At 47.1% G+C, this 18,324-nt stretch overlaps 1 protein-coding gene across 3 annotated transcripts in view; it reads right to left on the reverse strand.

Moving 5' to 3' along the window:
• cdh13 (cadherin 13, H-cadherin (heart)) overlaps nt 1-18,324 on the reverse strand; it is a 1,126,050-nt gene that overhangs the window by 129,416 nt on the left and 978,310 nt on the right. For all 3 annotated transcript variants that reach the window (XM_038806328.1, XM_038806329.1, XM_038806331.1), the window contains one exon: nt 1,693-1,875. In XM_038806328.1, coding sequence (XP_038662256.1) covers nt 1,693-1,875 — 183 coding nt within the window. The remainder of the gene's footprint in view (nt 1-1,692; nt 1,876-18,324) is intronic.

The raw sequence follows: 18,324 nt of genomic DNA on the forward strand, positions 1-18,324 counted from the left end.
GTGTCTTAGCTTGCCTGAGAACAAACAAACCACGGCTAACCTGCAGGCAGCGTGCATTGACATGAGTTTGCTAGCATCACTGATTTGCGCCACTGATTATCTGAACATTGAGGGAACAAAATCTTTTCCAATTGATGAGGTTGGTGGGCTTCCAGATGACAGCTTCATAGCCACATTGATGACATCAATGACAGCCTGTGTTTCTCAGATCTAGCGACTCCAAATTAAGGCTCTACTGGGCTCATGTACGACAACATGACGGCTTACCTCAACAGGACAGCATACATTAACTGTCAATGCAGTGGTGACCCACTGACCGAATGATGTGACTAATGTCACGAGTATGCACCTGGGACGCATCTGTATGTATAAAAATGTAAGTGCTGCTGTCACCTTCACAATCACAGAAAAGACATTGCCTCAGGAGAAAGAGACTGAAAGCCAGGTTCCAAAAGCTGGCATATTTATGTCATGATGCTGGAGAAAACATTGTTTCCTCAGAAATTGCTACTGAAAAGAATTCAGATAGATCCTTGCAGACAAGGGACTGGCAAAGAATGCTTATGTCAACAGACAGAGTGAAATAGCAAGCACTGATTTATTTTTAAAACAACAGACTTTTTAATTTAAAAGCCAAGAGATTTAAATGCCTTGACAGTTCCAATGAATTTATCCACTTCTTATGCACATTCATATCTAATTTTAACTATCCCAAAAATGTACCTTAGCTCTCCAAAAGGGTACCTTACCTCACCAAGTAACTCTGGTAAGTTCATGCCTGCTCTCGAAAAGTTGAAAGCACAGATTGTGTTTTGGACATCCCAGTGCTGAAAACTGGATCCATTTGAAGGCACGTGCATAATGCAATTCACTCTCATTCCCCCCACATCCTCAATACCAGTAGAAATTAAATGGTGGCTGTGGGTTCATTTTGGCTAATCCGGAGATCCGCTCTGTTGTTGCAACTGTTCAGGCTTCTATATTTTCCTGCTTGTGCAGCACTGGACAAACCCAGCACTGCCACCTTTACAATGGTCCTGATTTTCTCAGGCAGTAAGTGGGAAGAATTGTTGGAAGATTTTGGCAGACACTTGACCATGCCCCCCGCAATTTACTCAAGTGCAAGGGGTCAGCAGTTGGATCAAGGTAATCGCTGGAAACCAGGGGAGAAAACAGGCGAGCATATTTAAAAGTGGAATTTTGGCTAGAGGATTCTGTTCCACATTTTACTCAGCAGAATATTTAAAGGCTGCCTGAAAACAAGCATTTTTTTAGGGACATTGCAGACCCAGACATTCAAACAATTGGGAAGATGAAGAGGTGCACACACTGCAGCTCGCGAAGGATTTATACTGTAGAATCGCTTTATGTCGAGGGAATAGGTCAGTCTCCCCAAAATTATGTTAGCCATTGGATGAAAATGTCAGAAACATGTGTCCAAGACTGGCTTTCCTTACTTGAGCTGATTGAAAAAAAAACTTTTCTCAGCGACTACGATGGTGGATGTAAAAATAGGAATAAGTAATAAAATATATTTTTTAAAGAGACATCCTTAACCCATGGAAATGACCAGCTCTGTGTACCTCAAATAATTTTGAAGTCCAGCATCTCTCATATTTGGTTACGGGGAAACCAATGGTGTTTTGTTTCCCAAAGAATGTTATAAAGATTGAGCACCGGAAGCAGACTTACTTTGTCAACAAATAGCATTCCGTCATTGTTCTGTGGGTTGGTCTCGATTTTGAAGTTCATATCAGGGTTTCCATTGATAATGGTGTACACAGCTCTCCAAGCCCCTGTCGCTGGGTCATCATTATCCTCCACAGTAAGATTCACTATAATTCCAGTAAATCCTTCATTCACTGTAGCTTGAAACTGATAAAAAAAAAGAAAGGCAACATTGTTAAGTGGCTGCAAGACTTCAATGCCGCACAGTCATAAGACAAACTAAATTATTCAAAGGCTTTGGCTCATTTTCTATGCTCTCTGTAGTTTTGTTTTGATTCCTAACATTCAGTTCTTTTACTATCACCAAATTATTCGAGTGGTATTCCACCTTCTGCAGAAATTACATTTGTAATTAAACTGAACCACACATATTATTTGAACAACTTTTTATTTGTTATGGCTGCATTTTTATGGACTGTGAATTCAAGCCTTACAATAGATGCAAATCTACTAGGAACCAAGTAGCCCTTGTCGATGGTTGGAGTCTCCACGACAGCCTCAAAGTGGGAAATCAGAGAATCGTAGAATTTACAGTGCAGAAGGAAGCTATTCGGCCCATCGAGTCTTCACCAGCCCTTGTAATGAGCACCTTACTTAAGTCAACACCTGCACTCTATCCCCGCAACTCAGTAACCCCACCTAACCTTTCTGGATACTAAATGGAAATTTATCATGACCAATCCACCTAACCTGCACATCTTTGGACTGTGGGAGGAAACCGGAGCACCCGGAGGAAACCCACGCAGACACGGAGAGAACGTGCAGGCTCCACACAGACAGTGACCTAAGCTGGGAATCGAGCCTGGGACTCTGGAGCTGTGAAACAACAGTGCTGACCAATGTACTAGCAGACTGCCCATTTGTTTTTGCCCCTTCCTGGTCCTGAGCCCTAACCAGATTGCGTCATTGTATGAGCCCTCTGAGGTGTCCTCCCGCAGTATGGCTATAATATTTTCCTTAATCAGTAATACTACTCCCCCACCACTTTTACACCCCCCCATCTTAACTCATTCACAGCACGTTTAATCATTTCATATCTAAAGTGATTACCCTCATATGGCTCTGAAGGTTAAAACCAGGAGCCCAGACAATGAAATCTGTTCCCAAGATATTCTTGAAGCATTTCTTGCCATCTAGCACACCACCCAGAGGAGAAATTTAGGTTCCAAAGAGAAATTGTCCAAACAAAGCTTCACATGTTATTCTCAGAATTGATCATTAATCTACCCTGCACATCTTTGGGTTGTGGGGGCGAAACCCACCCTAACATGGGGAGAATATGCGAACTCCACACGGACAGTGACCCAGAGCCGGGATCGAATCCAGGGCCTCGGCGCCGTGAAGCGGCAGTGCTAACCACTGCGCCACTGAGCAGCAAATTGTGTACAATCCTTCACTCCAACCCTGGCCAAGGCCAGATATTCTACATGACTTGCCAATACCCTTCAATCACCATTTGAGTTTTTTTATAGCCACCACACTACTGAGGGCTACACAGAATCCAATCAAAATGGTGTTGACCTTTTAGACTGGACCTCGCCCCAAGACCTTCACCTCATCCTTGACAGGAAACAATGAGATACTTTTCATTCTGCCCAACAGAAGCTGGATGGCTCCCCTCACCTCATTGGGATAACCAACACAGGTAACTAGCCATCGGAAGTTACAAGCAGTGTGTTGAAAAACCGACCACAGTCAACATCATGTGGTCCGTGCGTACTTAGCAGGAGCACTGTAACAAACCTTCAGAGTACCATCAGAAAGCACATTGTCCCAGTTTTGCACAATACATCAAGTCTAACATCACTTGTATCCAGCATAATGGTTTGGCTATTTACAGGGAGGCAGGGAAGCGTTTAGGATGGGCCGGGGGTGGGGGGGAGACAGAGTGGTGCTGGGAAGATAAGAATGTGTGGTGAACTCAACAAGGCCAAGGGACATGGAGCTCTGAACAACCTTATCAGCGGGACCTCATGTACACTTTCTGGATGTGCTTCATGCTGGTCGCTGGCCAATTCAGCAACCTGGCCAGAGTCCAAGGTGGGGAAAATCCTGCGGCAGAATCACGCTGCAACCAGGAAGCCTGGGGGTCGGGGGGGGGGGGCGCAGCACAGTGGCGCAGTGGTTAGCACTGCCACCTCACGGCGCCGAGGCCCTGGATTCGATCCCGGCTCTGGGTCACTGTCCGTGTGGAGTTCGCATATTCTCCCCATGTTAGGGTGAGTTTCGCCCCCACATCCCAAAGATGTGCAGGGTAGGTTAATTGGCCATGTTAAATTACCCCTTAATTGAAAAAAATAAATTGGGTACTATTAATTTATTTAAAAAAAAGAAAAATCACAAGACGCCTGGGAAAAGGTGCTTGGTGACATGGTGAAACAGTGGTTAGCACTGCTACCTCACAGCGCCAGGGACCCGGGTTCAATTCCCACCTTGAGTCACTTTCTGCCTGGTGTCTGCACATTCTCTCCGTGTCTGCGTGGGTTTCCTCCGGGTGCTCCAGTTTCCTCGCGCAGTCCAAAGATGTGCAGGTTGGATGAATTGGCTATGATAAATTACAGCTTAGTGTTCAAAAGGTTAGGTGGGGTTATTGGGTGATGGGGACAGGGTGGGTTGTGTGCCTAGGTAGGGTGTTCTTTGACAGAGTGTCGGTGCAGACTCGATGGGCCGAATGATCTCCTTCTGCACTGTGGTGATTCTATATTCTAACTGGAGCTTGGATAGTGTTGGGAAGACCGGCAAAGGTGGCAGGGAGAAAGAGAGAGACTGCAATCAGCAGAGGGGAGAACACTCGTGCTTCTCCTGGTCGACAAAAAGTGCTGGAAAAAGAATTATGTCGTGGAGTCAAACAGATCCTGCCTCTCGTCTGCTACTGGTTTTCCTTGACTCCTATAAAACTGTGCAGCAATAGGGAACTTTAACCCATTGCCATATTCCTCGACAGCACAATACTGTAAAGAAGCAGCTGGCACATGTGTGCTGTATATTGGAGGCACACCACACTTCAATCTGACACTGATTCATCCTGTGCTCCATCCTGGTCCTCGCCCACTGCTCCTCGGGTTGGGAAAGGGGTGGGTGCAAAGAATTATGCAATAATGCAAAGATAACAAACTGATTTTCCACCCTGACAACTCCGGATGTAATAGTTTACATTAAGTCAGCTTTTCTTTGTTGGTTGCTGTAATGCGTGAATTGAAGTAACTTTCGTCTAAAAAGTCGACGGACAAAACAAAAATAAGTTTGATTAATAGCTGTTATTTTTTTTAAAATCTCAAACTGGTTTATGAACATGTAACGTTTTCCCTGCAGTTGGTGGCAAATATGAATATGTGCATAATTTCTCTTTGCACAAATGCATTTCACTGTTGAAAAACTCATTGCTGTAAAATACAACTGACAAGTTCACATAACAACTCAGTCTTGATTGCAGATATGAACTTGACTTGTTACCGACACAACTGAGTGGCAATAAACTCCCTTAACTAATCATTTCTGATGGCTCAAGTAAGTGATGAATTCAGCTAATCAAAGTGAAGTCAATTTTGGGAAACATTATTTCACTTTTTACATCCAGTGTCAGTATCAAATAAATCCAGGACAAAGGCAGAGCTAATCTCTCCCTGCATTGGTGGGATGTCCTGCCTGTATCTGAGCCTCAAATAAGCACGCATTATTATAACAAGGTGACATTTCCATTCCCTATACCTGCCATCCTTTTGCATACTCCAAGCAATAATGCTAATACACTGCTCAGCAGCAGCAAATTACAGCAGCTTTCTCGTTATTGACTAGGAGCCAAATCAATTGCTTTGAGACTAACCTAAACTCATTTAATTTAATTCTTCTGGGAGGAGACTTCTTATAATGCTGGGAAGGATTCAAATTCAAGGCATACAGATAGGAATACAATGATTTAACATGGTGTTTGACCTAATTGCTTAATTAATGGAATCATAGAATCGTTACAGTGCAGAAGGAGGCCATTCGGCCCATCGAGTCTGCACCGGCCCTCTGAAAGAGCGCCCTAACTAGGCCCGGCCCTAACCTTCGGACACTAAGGGGCAATTTAGTATGGCAAATCCACCTAAGTTGCACACCCTTGGCCCACTCAGCTCCAATTTCAAATACAGGGGTCGGTTAGCTGAGTTGACTGGCGATGTAGTATGACGGCAACACTGATCGTTATATTCCCTGTACCGGTTGAGGTTATTCATGAAGAACCCACCCTCTCAACCTTGCCCGTCGCCTGAGGTGTGGTGACCCTCAGGTTAAATCACCAAGAGCCAGCTCTCCCCGTCTGGCTGGTACCTTAATGGCCCAACAGTTGAGTGAAGTGGAACGGTAAATGTAAAAATGTAAATGTCGCCGGGGGGGGAGCAGCCTCTGGGACTCTGGCGACATTTACATTTTTACATTTACCGTTCTACTCCACCCAACTGTTGGGCCATTCAGTTATCCTACCATCCAGCTCCTAGCCAAGTGTATATGCCGTATGCTGGGTAACATGAGATGGCTGGTATCATTACTTGCCCCAAGTTAGACACTGGGATTTTAATGCTCCTTGTCCAGCAAGAGCGTTGCATGAAAGCAGTTAAGATTTGACCCTCCATGCTCCTGGCCTCAAGTGGGGATTGAGCAAGAGTGGTCAGAAACATACCAGGACGGCCAGGTGGTGGGCTCATATCCGCAAGTGGATCAGAGTAAGGTGGATAGCTGGAGACCCAGCTGCTGCAAGAATCGACAGGACGAAGTTGGCTCAAGAAAGAACCCATGAAGATTTGGTGCACGTATCATTTTAGTTATCTAACCTGGCGATGATACAGTTATTGGAGTAAACTGTGCTCAGCTCAGCTTCCGTAGTCTGAAATGATATCTTCAAAATAATTTGGTACGAATGCATTGTTGAGATAAACTGTTTATGGTCGACCAGCTTTTATCTTAGTCAGTGTAGCTCTGGACAATGCCCTGTCTCTTGAAGAATATAAATTGTTGCAAAATGCTGCACATAGCTGATTAGCCTGGTCCCCTTCCAGTCTAAACACATCAAGCTGACAATAACCAATCAACCTTATCTTCCCCAGCCTCACGCTGTTGGATAACAACTAGATATTTTGAGGCTCCAGTTGCAAAGGTCAGGTTGCGACTGATTGCAAGACCAGTAGAAATACCGCTGATTGTAAGAGGTCAGTAGTAGAGGTTAGCTCCACAGGAGAAGAGAATATATTACATATCTGTTCATCCGTAGCAATTGATATAAACATAGAAACTAGGAGCTGGAGTAGGCCATTCAGCCCTTCGATAAATATTGTGCTTCCAAAAGCTTAAATCAGATTTTGTTGGATCCACTTTCTGGGGAGACAATGGGGATACAAGAGTCTAATTTGGGGGTCAGGAAGATGTCCCATTTGATTTTACTTTGGAAGCACTAGAGGAGATCCTGGGACCAGCCTAAACCAAGCATTAGGCCCCATATGCTAATATGTGGCCTAATACGTCCTGAAACAGGGCTGTCCATCAGTAGATGTGGCCCAATGAGTGCCTGCCATCAGAAACGGAGGCATTTCTTTATTTTATGAAGAACATTCCTGTGCAGTTAGGAGCACCGGCTCTACCAGGTTACAGGCATGCCCCTGCCAAACCAGACCCTCTGCCTCACCAGTGAGGTCCCTGAGGACCAAAACCAACAAGACCTTTGACCCACCTCTTTGGATTTCCATCAGCCTTTAGATGCTAACAATTTCCATCCACCAATCTTTGCTCCAGTGATGGGAGCAACAAGCTTCAACATTTATAAATAATTAATTCAGAAATATGTTTGACAGCAAAATATTTTCTACTTATGCAAGGTGTTTTATATTCTGCATAATTTGCCTGGGTGACAACTTAATTACTACATTACGATAATAATCCTTATTAATTCTATCAATTGAAATAAACCTACAGTTAGGCGTTATTAAACTCCTCACCAAGCAGTGTTCAATCATATTTCTGTTTGCACAGTTGCCTTCTTGATTATGATCAATATAACTATCACATACTGCAGCAAAGGTATAAACAAACTAAAATACAAGGTAGTAGTGATTTCAGTAATGTTATAACTGAACCGTAGACAAATGAAGAATTAAAAAGATACTGGGCACGATTCTCCAGAAAGATTTCTACGTGTGGTAGCAAGCGGGAACTGCCGCAAGCCTCCGGGCACTCGGACCGGGAGGCTCTTAGATGTGGTTGAGGTCAAGAGGGATCCCCTGTTTCCCCGGGTGTGCAACAGGGCAGCCAGTACCGCCGGGGATGAAGTGACAGCGGATGTCAGCATGGGAAGCGTGACCAGGAGGACAGATCTCCAGTGCCACAAGAAGGTCAACGACCCACACCAGGCCGAATGTGTGAGTTGACCCCAACCTCCCGATACCTTCCCACACCCATGTGACCAGTCCCCCAACCCTCCATTTGCCCCACAACCCACCCTTCATCCCCCACTTCCTCCTCCCTTCACTCCCTTCCCTTCACCACCCACCCAAACCTTGCTCCCGCACCCCCCCCCCCCTCCCCCCCCAGACAATGTGAACCGATGCCATCTCTGCCTCTGCAGGAGAAGCTGGCCAAAAATCATCGGGCAAGGGCCCAGACTGGCAAAGGGGTGCCGGTCATAAGAATCCTCATGACAGTTGATGAACGGGTGCTGGAGGTTAAGGGTGTGGCAGAGGACAGAGCGGTCACCAATGCTGAGGTCGGCGCATGCTGCAGAGATGAGGATCCACCGGGCCTCACTGTCAAATGTAAGTTTGTAATGCCATACAGACTGGCCCATCACTCTCACTGACCATGTGTTCATTTTCCAGCCAACAGCGTTGATGCATCCAGGGTGGCCCCCTCCCCTGGGTGGAGAGCTCCGAGGATGCCACAATCGATGCGTTACAGCTGCCGTCTCCACCCTCCACCAGCACAGAGGCAGGCACCTCAGTGGGCAAGGTTAGTGGTCAGGCTTCTGGGGCACAATCTGGTGAGCACCACACAGTCGCTAATGCACATCAGGTGGAGGCAGTAAAACCAAGGCGAGACTGCAATCAGAGGACTGCTGGATCCCAGGACCCAGCTAGATCACAGCCAGATGTTGAGCCTATGAAACATGCCATCCTGGAGCTGATGGAGACGTTAGGGCGCAGCCGGGACATTCAGAGGGCAATGTCAGCGACACTCCAGCAGGTCAATAGACAATTGGAGGAATCCCAGAGGCTCTGGCAGCAAGAGATGTTGCCAGCAATGCTTGGCACCAAGACCAGCACTGCTAGGGTGCCACCCCAGTGGAAAGCCTGGTGCAGGACGCCAGCAGCATTAGTGGAGGTGCCCAAGGTGTGGCGCAGTCGGTGACGGCCATGGCTGAAGGCCTCGGCAGAATGTCCGACTCGCTGGATGACGTGACCCAGTACCAGGCTTACCTTGATGAGGCACTGAGGGACATGTCCCAGTCTCAGATGGGATTGGCCGAGGCACTGCAGAGCATGGACCAATCGCTGAGGAGCATTGCTAAAGGCGTCGCCACAAAGGTGCAGATATAGGGGAGATACCAGGGCTGGCAGAGCCAGATGACGCAGGAGCAGCCGGGGCTCAATCCAACCTCCACTCGATCCTGAGGTGAACCCTAGGGCCCTATGGGCACCGCGGCAGGAGGTGGCGGCGCAGGGTGGCAGCCTGGACCCATCCTATGGACTAGCAACGGTTACTACCAGCTACCCTGTGTACACCCCTCTGATGAGCCCACGTCTCACAGCTAGCACCCGGAACAGGGCGGCACGGTTGTGCATGAGCCGCCATCAAGTGCACTGGGGCCCTTCGCACATTGGAATAAACTCGCTATACCTTTTTGACTACTTGGAATTGGTTGAACATTGCTAAGGTGTGAAGATGCCGGCGTTGGACTGGGGTGAGCACAGTAAGAAGTCTTACAACACCAGGTTAAAGTCCAACAGGTTTGTTTCAAACACGAGTTTTCAGAGCGCAGCTCCTTCCTCAGGTGAATCTCTCCATTCACCTGAACATTGCCAAGGCAATGGATTGACAACATATTTTCTGTGGGCCATCTCGATTGTGAATGATACATCGATTTAAGTGGCAAAAAAATTCTATTTGTTTTGTAATTTCACATTCAAAGTGGACTTTGAAGGACCTCTTTAGTTTTTCACTTCAATTTAGATCTCACTGCAACTAAAATCTGACAGAAATTTCTGAGAAAATAAAGAAATCTTAGGGAGCAAAATGATATTGCATACTACATTGCGCATGAATAATTTATCATTACATATTCATTTTTGTCAAAGAGATTTAACCTTGAGTTTTTCAGCTGATACCAAATAAGTTCACAGAGCTCAAAAGCTATAACATAACCTTCCTTCAAGTTCAAGAGAAAATTGAAGCAATAAGGGAGGGGGTAAATCTTTTGGCTTTTTTCTTTTGAAGCGTAACTGTTATTTAAAGATACAGTTATCCTACAACTGTTGCATTGGTGTAACCTGCATTTGGAGCTATAGTCCAAACTGAAAACAGATGGTAAAAACATTCCGACTGTCCCTGGCCAAGGGAGGCTTGCTCATCTTCATCCTCCAGTCAGTTTTGGTCTTCGTACCCAATTTACACTCAAGGCCCAGGGTTGGTTTTGACTTTGAAGATAACCTTGTTGGGCATGAACTACTGGTCGTGTTGTGCATGACCAGGAGTGTGGCGCGGCCCGTACACGCCAGGAGAAGCCTCCCATGGGCTTCCTGGCAGCCAGCAGGCTTTCCAAAATCTACCCAGACCTCGCAAGGAGGAGTGATCAGGACCCCACCCACAATGGGCGTGACCAAGCCCCAGATGTTTAAACCTACTTGGACATACCCACCTGGGATCTACCAGCCTCTGGCATTGAACAATTTCCCCAGGGGGTCCCCAGCATGATATTCCTGCGGTGGTCGCACAAGAGCTGAATGTTCAGGGAGTGGAACCCCTCCCTGTTTATGTAGGGCACTCCATGATGGCCCGATGAGCGCATGGCAACATGGTGCCATCTATTAGCCCCTGAATCTGGGACATCCCATTGATGGTGGAGAAACCAGCTGCCCGGGCATCCTGGTTGGCTTTGTCCATGTCAGCGTTTCTATAGTTCGCTGCCTGGTGGCTTCACGGATGCATTTGTGGGTTGTAGCTTGTGAGATGCCGCACATGTTCCGATTCGAGCCCTGGAATGCTCCTGAGGAGTCAAGGTTCAGGGCTGCGGTAACCTTGACCGCCACCAGAAGCAGATATCCTCCACATGTACATGGCACAGGTGCCACAGCATCCCCTTGTTGAGGCAAAGCCTCTTGCGGCGTACGCTGTCCGTCATCTGTTCAAAAGACCAGGGACGTTTGTACACCTTGGGCTGTCACCGGCCTCCCTCTCTGGGTCCCTCAATGGCCTGATGGGCGGTCGGCTCCTCATGATTTGGGGCAGGGCCCTAAACATGGGCTGCCACCTCGAGTCTCGTTGACACTGCTCCCACCACCTCCTCCAGCATCTGGCTATCTCGCCTGGTAGCAGCGCCATGAGAGCAGCTTCCGTGACGTCCAAGATACCATCCATTCCGTGTACTATCTGTGAGGAATTGGAGATGGTGTCAGACTGACAACCAGCGGTGACTTCCACTTCGTAACCTCCAGGCGCCCCATTGCTCCCGCCCCACCCGTCATGCCCTTCCCATGCACCCCCTGCTGCAATGGAGGCCCCTGTTCTCCAGACCCCACACCCTGTACCCCAGATACCCATATATAACATTACCAGGCACTGGACCCCTTCCTGGTGCACATACCCTCCTTCTGGTCGTCTAGTTGCACCCGGCGCTGGGGTCCAGCCTCTGGGTGCTCGCAGTTTGGCCACTGTGTCTGTGGTGTTGCCTCCCTCAGTGTTCGGGCACAGAGCCTTGGCCTCACAGTCTGATTGTGATGCTGGGCAATAACCTCCATATGCTACATGGCACACCCACCCACAGGGATCCACTTGGATTGTGTGAAGTGCTCACTTAACTACAATTGCCAATTTCCAAATAGCAATAACCTTCAGTCGCATGGCCAGAGGCCTCTGCGGTCAGTGGGAGGTATGGGTGGTCGGTGAGGGAGGCGGGCAGGGCCTGAGATTTTCCCCGGAACAGGACCATGCAATCCATGGTTTGGCATGGTGGTTCCCATGAGCACTGAGACACCCATCTGCCCGCAACCCCAAACCTCCCCCACCCCACACTGCAGCCCAGCCCATGAACACCAGTCCCCTGACCGACGCACTACCCCGACAGATGGCAGCCCTCAACTGAGGCTGTCCCCCGGGGGTTCTCCCATCCCCCTCTATCTGAGCACCGGGGCAGTAACTGCAGTACCACCGGGTTCATTGCCTGGGAGCAAAGATAGCTACTCACCTCCTCAAGTTCCTGCAATAGCCCTTCTGTCTGCTTCATGTTTTTAAAAAGGGAGTACTAATTGGTGCCCGCTTGACCACTTGCTGGGGAGGCCGTTAAATCACAGGAGGTCATTAGATGTGGGGGTCTCTCCTGTTAATTGTATGGAGATTGGCTTAAGTGGTGATTATTGGTTTCTCGCCACGCCATAGCGGGATCCTAATTTCGCTGATGAGAGCTGGCCGGTTAGATCGCAAACAGATCGGCACACGGCCGGGTTCTCAATTTTGGCCTCGCCCACTATTTAACGGCCTCATCTTTTCTCGTTTAGGCACAGCGCGGCCATTAAATCCTCCCCTAGGTATCAGCTTTACCAGATAGGAACTCCCCAGGGCCCAAAAAAGTGACTAGGTGTGATTAGATAGCGGTGGGGAACTTGCCGACAGAGTCGGCAGGAAGCTGCCAGCAAAACCCGTCCCAAATAACACTTCAAAATGTTTCCATTAGGTCGCGCCAATTAATATATTGCAGTCTTTGCACAGCTCTAATGTCCCTGTTATTGCGATCAGAGTATTATGTAGCCTCCTTTTTGTATTAAGGATTATACCCACTGCAGTGGTTAGCACTGCTGCCTCACGGCGCCGAGGACCCAGGTCACTGTCCGTGTGGAGTTTGCACATTCTCGCCGTGCCTGCGTGCGTCTCACCCCCACAACCCAAAGATGTGCAGGGTGGGTGGATTGGCCAGGCTAAATTGCCCCTTAATTGGGAAAAAGGATTACACCCAAAATGCTGATCTGTCGGGAATTGGACTCAAACCTATTTAGCAAAGCCCTCTCCACATTAACTGCATCTTTGTTCTGATTACTTGTCAGATAATCATGTTTTAAGTTGAAAAGTTACAAAAATTAAACTTTCTAGCACATATAAAACAAAATCCCAATATTTGGTTCAACGTGGGTAAATAGAGTTTTCACAGTGGTTTCACTTCATGAAGAAAATGCGTGCTTTAATGTTTCACAGCAGAAGTTTGTGAATGAGAATATCTCCCATTCCTTATTGATAAGTAATCACTGCAGGATATAAAAAGGATTCCCAGTTTAAGACTATTAACTGAAAGAATTGAATTGGCCCTCGGAAAAGCCCAACATTTTTGAGCTCACAGTTATTGCACAGGAACTCACTTAATGGGGAAAATGATCAAATATAGAATATATTTGCTTCATGTTATGCCCAAAATCTTTCTTAGGATCCAGAGTGCCAGTAAGGATTGAATTTTTTTGTTATAATCCCATTCACTCTACTTACCTGTTCCTGTGGCCTTAATCAACTAGCTCTCTGCTTGACTGGAATCCAAGCCTGTCAATCAAAGGTTTTGTTCAATGTAAGGCCAGCACTTGAGGACCAGGAGGGAACAAAGTAATTTCTTTGAGCTTGGATTTTAGCCTGGGGGTGCTTTCCATGTGGGGACGTTGTTTTATGGTTGGGAAACCCAGGAGAATGGGTTCCCATTTGTTTGATTTTATTTTCTCTTGGTTTCCTAATGCAGGCAGCCTGATTGACATGTTGAAGGCCTGTGAGGCAGGGAAACCATCTACACAAGGCCGCAGACAGGAGAGCAGGTATTTCTTGTGGGAGGATTATGGGAGAAGTGATGCAGGGTGGGACATTCTGATTGGGACACAGATGATTGAAAACAGGAAGTTGCAATCATGGTTGGGCAGGGGTGGAGGCAGCTGGTGGTGATGGGAGGAAAGGTAGCCAGTGGTGTTGAGGGGTATCAAAATGAAGTCCGAGGTGGGGGACAGGCAGATGGTTTCACAGAAGCAGATAGATCTTTTTTTTAAATATACATTTCGAGTACCCAATTCTTTTTTTCCCCAATTAAGGGGCAATTTAGCGTGGCCAATCCACCTACCCCACACGATTTTGTGTTGTGGGCGTGAGACCCATGCAGACATGGGGAGAATGTGCAAACTCTACCCGGACAGTGACCCAGGGCCGGGATTGAACCCGGGTCCGCGGCGCCGTGAGGCAACCATGCCAACCAATGCGCCACCATGCCACACTCGAAGCAGATAGATCTCTGTAGGGTTTTGCCTGGTGGCGTGTTGATTTGGGAGGAAACAGTCCCGATCCTCCTGGCCCACAAGCAGTGCTATAAAGGCACTTACCCCATGGATTAAGCCCCTTTTCACCTGCTTCCTGTAGGCTAGGAAACCTGACTGACATGAGTTAACGATACAATGGGCAGAATGTAATCCAGCCTATCACAGCAGGGAAAATGGTGGCTGGGCCTCCTAGAAGAGGCTGTGTATCAATCTGCCGGTAGTGAGAGAATGGCACAACATTAAGATGGAGACGGGAAGGGGCCTATGCAAGTGAGCTTCCCATTCACAACAGGCTCATTAATGAGTCAATCTGGGCAGCATGGTGACTCAGTGGTTAGCCTCCTGCCTCACGGCGCCGAGATCCCAGGTACAATCCCGGCTCTGGGTCACTGACTGTGTGGAATTTGCACATTCTCCCCGCCGTGTTTGCGTGGGTTTCGCCCCCACACTCCAAAGATGTGCAGGGTTGGTTTAGGGGCTGGTTTAGCAGAGGGCAAAATCGCTGGCTTTGAAAGCAGACCAGGGCAGGCCAGCAGCACGGTTCGATTCCCCTGCTGGCCTCCCCGAACAGGAGCCGGAATGTGGCGATTAGGGGCTTTTCACAGTAACTTCATTTGAAGCCTACTTGTGACAATAAGCGATTTTCATTTTTCATTTTCGGGTCGGTGGATTGGCCCGCTAAATTGCCCCTTAATTGGAAAAAAAATGTATTGAAATGAAAATTGAAATGAAAATCGCTTATTGTCACAAGTAGGCTTCAAATGAAGTTACTGTGAAAAGCCCCTAGTCACCACATTCTGGCACCTATTCGGGGCGGCTGGTACGGGAATTGAACCCGCGCTGCTTGGTCTGCGTTAAAAGCCAGCTATTTAGCCCTGTGCTAAACCAGCCCCAATGGTAACCCCCAAAGGAACTGGGCACTCTAAAAGTTATTTAAAAAAAGATTAATGAGCCAATTCATATCAATAGCCCCTGACCCCACTGGCTCGGCATTTAACTGTGAGTAGCTTGCCTCTCCCATGCCAGTGGCCTATCAAGGAATCTCTCTTCGTCAGGCACTATGTCTGATTGAGGGATCTGGCAGCAGGGTGTTGAGGTGAGTCTTTCTGGAAGCCACCCTTGTGTCCTTGCCTCCAACAACCCCACTGTCTCCCCTCTATGGACCCCGATCATGCCCTCAATCATCTGTGACCAGGGATTCAGCAACAATCCCTGGTGAAGTTCCCGATGCATTTCCAATAGCTGCCATTTTTCCTGGAAGGATCTTAATTTTGTTTGGTCACCTCCACGGAATTAACGCAAGGTTCCCAAAGGTTCTCCAACCGGTGAGCGAGATTTCCACTGCCCACATTCATTTCGGACCAATGACTAATTAATATGAAGACATGCAGCCTAATTATAATATTCAAATTACCATCTTGCCTTTGCAAGCAGATTGGCTGCCCACTCCTCATCCAAACAGGAAGTGAACAGATTCAAAGTTCATTGAGTTCCTTTCTTTGAAATTTGATCTCTAACCTAACCACTACCAGCCATGTTGGGAAATTAAAATTGAGCCCCAAATGTTCTATTCAAATTGAACATTTAAAAAAATCTAATTTATCCTGATTGGACGCAGCAACTATGCTCTCTGTTTCTCTGAATACAACTTCATGGCATAAATATGTCACATTTAAAATTAAAAAGCTTCCCCAATTGCAGGAGATTAAACATGCTGTGCGTAATGTGCATGACTGATGGTTTACATAGAATTTACAGTGCAGAAGGAGGCCATTCGGCCCATCGAGTCTGCACCGGCTCTTGGAAAGAGCACCCTACCCCCTACCCAAGGTCAACACCTCCACCCTATCCCCATAACTCAGTAACCCCACCCAACACTAAGGGCAATTTTGGACACTAAGGGCAATTTATCATGGCCAATCCACCTAACCCGCACATCTTTGGACTGTGGAAGGAAACCGGAGCACCCGGAGGAAACCCACGCACACATGGGGAGGATGTGCAGACTCCGCACAGACAGTGACCCAAGCCGGAATCGAACCTGGGACCCTGGAGCTGTGAAGCGATTGTGCTATCCACAATGCTACCGTGCTGTCCTTTAGGAGTTAAAGTTAAAACTGTTAGGAGTTAAAATTTTACCTTTCATGTTGACAGAATAGTGTGAGTTCTGCCCTTTCCTTGGGTCGTGTTTGTTTACATTCATTTCTGCTCTCTTCATTTTTGAGCGCATTCTAATGAATTTGCAGGAAATTTGAGCATGGTTTGACATTGGAACAGAGGAAGTTTCAGGGCAATATTATGTACTTAGCAGATTTGTTCAATTTCCTGCAGAATTGTTACGGTGAAACGATGGGTGAACCAACACCACATCTATCCACACTTGTATCTTTCTCATCACAGTGAACTTAACCAGTGTTTTTATTTCAAAGGCTCACACTACCAACCTGATAAGCCTTGGAGCCTTCTATGACAGGCGACCAGTGTTGAGAATATTGTAAAACTCTCTCGTACGCCATTGGTTGCATGCCACATAAGAAATACGGTTTAACAAAATCTCTTTGATTCTTTTATAATCCACATTACTAGGCCTGCAACAAGCAATAAAAATGTGCCGTGCACGAGCTTTCTCCTCACTCTTTTAGCAGGTGTACAATAAACATTTGGCCAGCAGCCAACTTTCGCATCAAGTCATCTGAAATGTGGGGGCGTGTGGTGAAGAGAAAAGACTAAAGTCCTGGTTCCATTGGTTGGTATCCTATTGCGTGAAGGCGCTGATGATTCCGTGTCCCGCAATATGGAGAAAATATGTCTTTTTAATCCATAGGGAGCATTCTGAATCAGGCTACAAAATAGCCTGTACGTTGTGCTTGGAGATTGAAACACATGGTCTGCATCATTTCAGGAATCACCCACTACAAATGTTAAGATATTAAAGAATATTAATCTGCCAGCCATTGAGAGAGCCATCAGCTGAACCATTGGACATCTATCTTGGCAGGCAAAGGCAAAGTTAACAGAAGTCTGTAATTCTCCGGACTACTGTTGTAAATCGCTGGTAACCACGGGAGCAATATTAAATTCCTTTCACTGTTCCAACATATAAATGGTCTCCCACAGGAACACAACAGAGATAGCACATTCACAGATTTCTAAGATCAGTCTCGCTTATGTCTCACTGTAATTTTTAAAACATTTGTTCATGGGATCTGGGTGTTGCTGGCTAGACCAGCATTTATTACCCATCCATGATTGCTCTGGTGAAGGTGGTGGTGCATTATCTTCTTGAACGGCTGCACTCCATGTGGTGTAGGTACATCCGCAGTGCTGTAAGGAAGGGAATTCCAAGACTTTGATCCAGGAAAACTGTCAGGTTGGTGAGTGACTTGGAAGGGAGTTTGCAGGTGATGGTGTTCCCATGCATCTGCTGCCCTTGTTCTTATAGGGTTAGAGGTCGCAGGTTTGGAAACATCTGTCAAAAGTGCCTTGGCGAGTTTCTGTAGTGCATATTGTAGATGGTGCACACTGCTGCCACTGTGCGTCAGTGGCGGAGGGGATGGATGTTAAAGATGGTGAAAGGGGTGCCAACCAAGCAAGCTGCTTTGTCCGAAACCATGTTGAGCTTCTTTAGTGTTGTTGGAGCTGCACTCATTCAGTCAAGTGGAGAGTATTCTTTCACTCCTAACTTGAGCCTTGAAGATGGTAGATGGGCTTTGGGGAGTTACTCTGCAGAATTCCCAACCTTTGACCTGCTCTTGTAGCCACAGTATTTATATGACTGGTCCAGTGAAGTTCCTGGTCAATGCTAACCCCTAAAGGATGTTGATATTGAGGGAACCAGCGATGTTAATGCCATTGAATATCAGGAGGGGATTGTTAGATTCTCTTTTGTTGGAGATGGCATTGCCTGGCACTTGTGTGGCATAAATGTGACTTGCCGTGTGTCAGCGCAAGCCTGAATATTGTTCAGGTCTTGCTTCATATGAACACAGACTGCTTCAGTGTCTGAGGAGTAGTGAATGGTGCTGAACATTGCGTAAACATCCTCACTTCTAACCTTTTAGTGGAGGGAAGGTCATTGATG

This window comes from Scyliorhinus canicula, chromosome 9 (genome assembly GCF_902713615.1).
Source record: "Scyliorhinus canicula chromosome 9, sScyCan1.1, whole genome shotgun sequence".
Classification (NCBI taxonomy): Eukaryota; Metazoa; Chordata; class Chondrichthyes; order Carcharhiniformes; family Scyliorhinidae; genus Scyliorhinus; species Scyliorhinus canicula.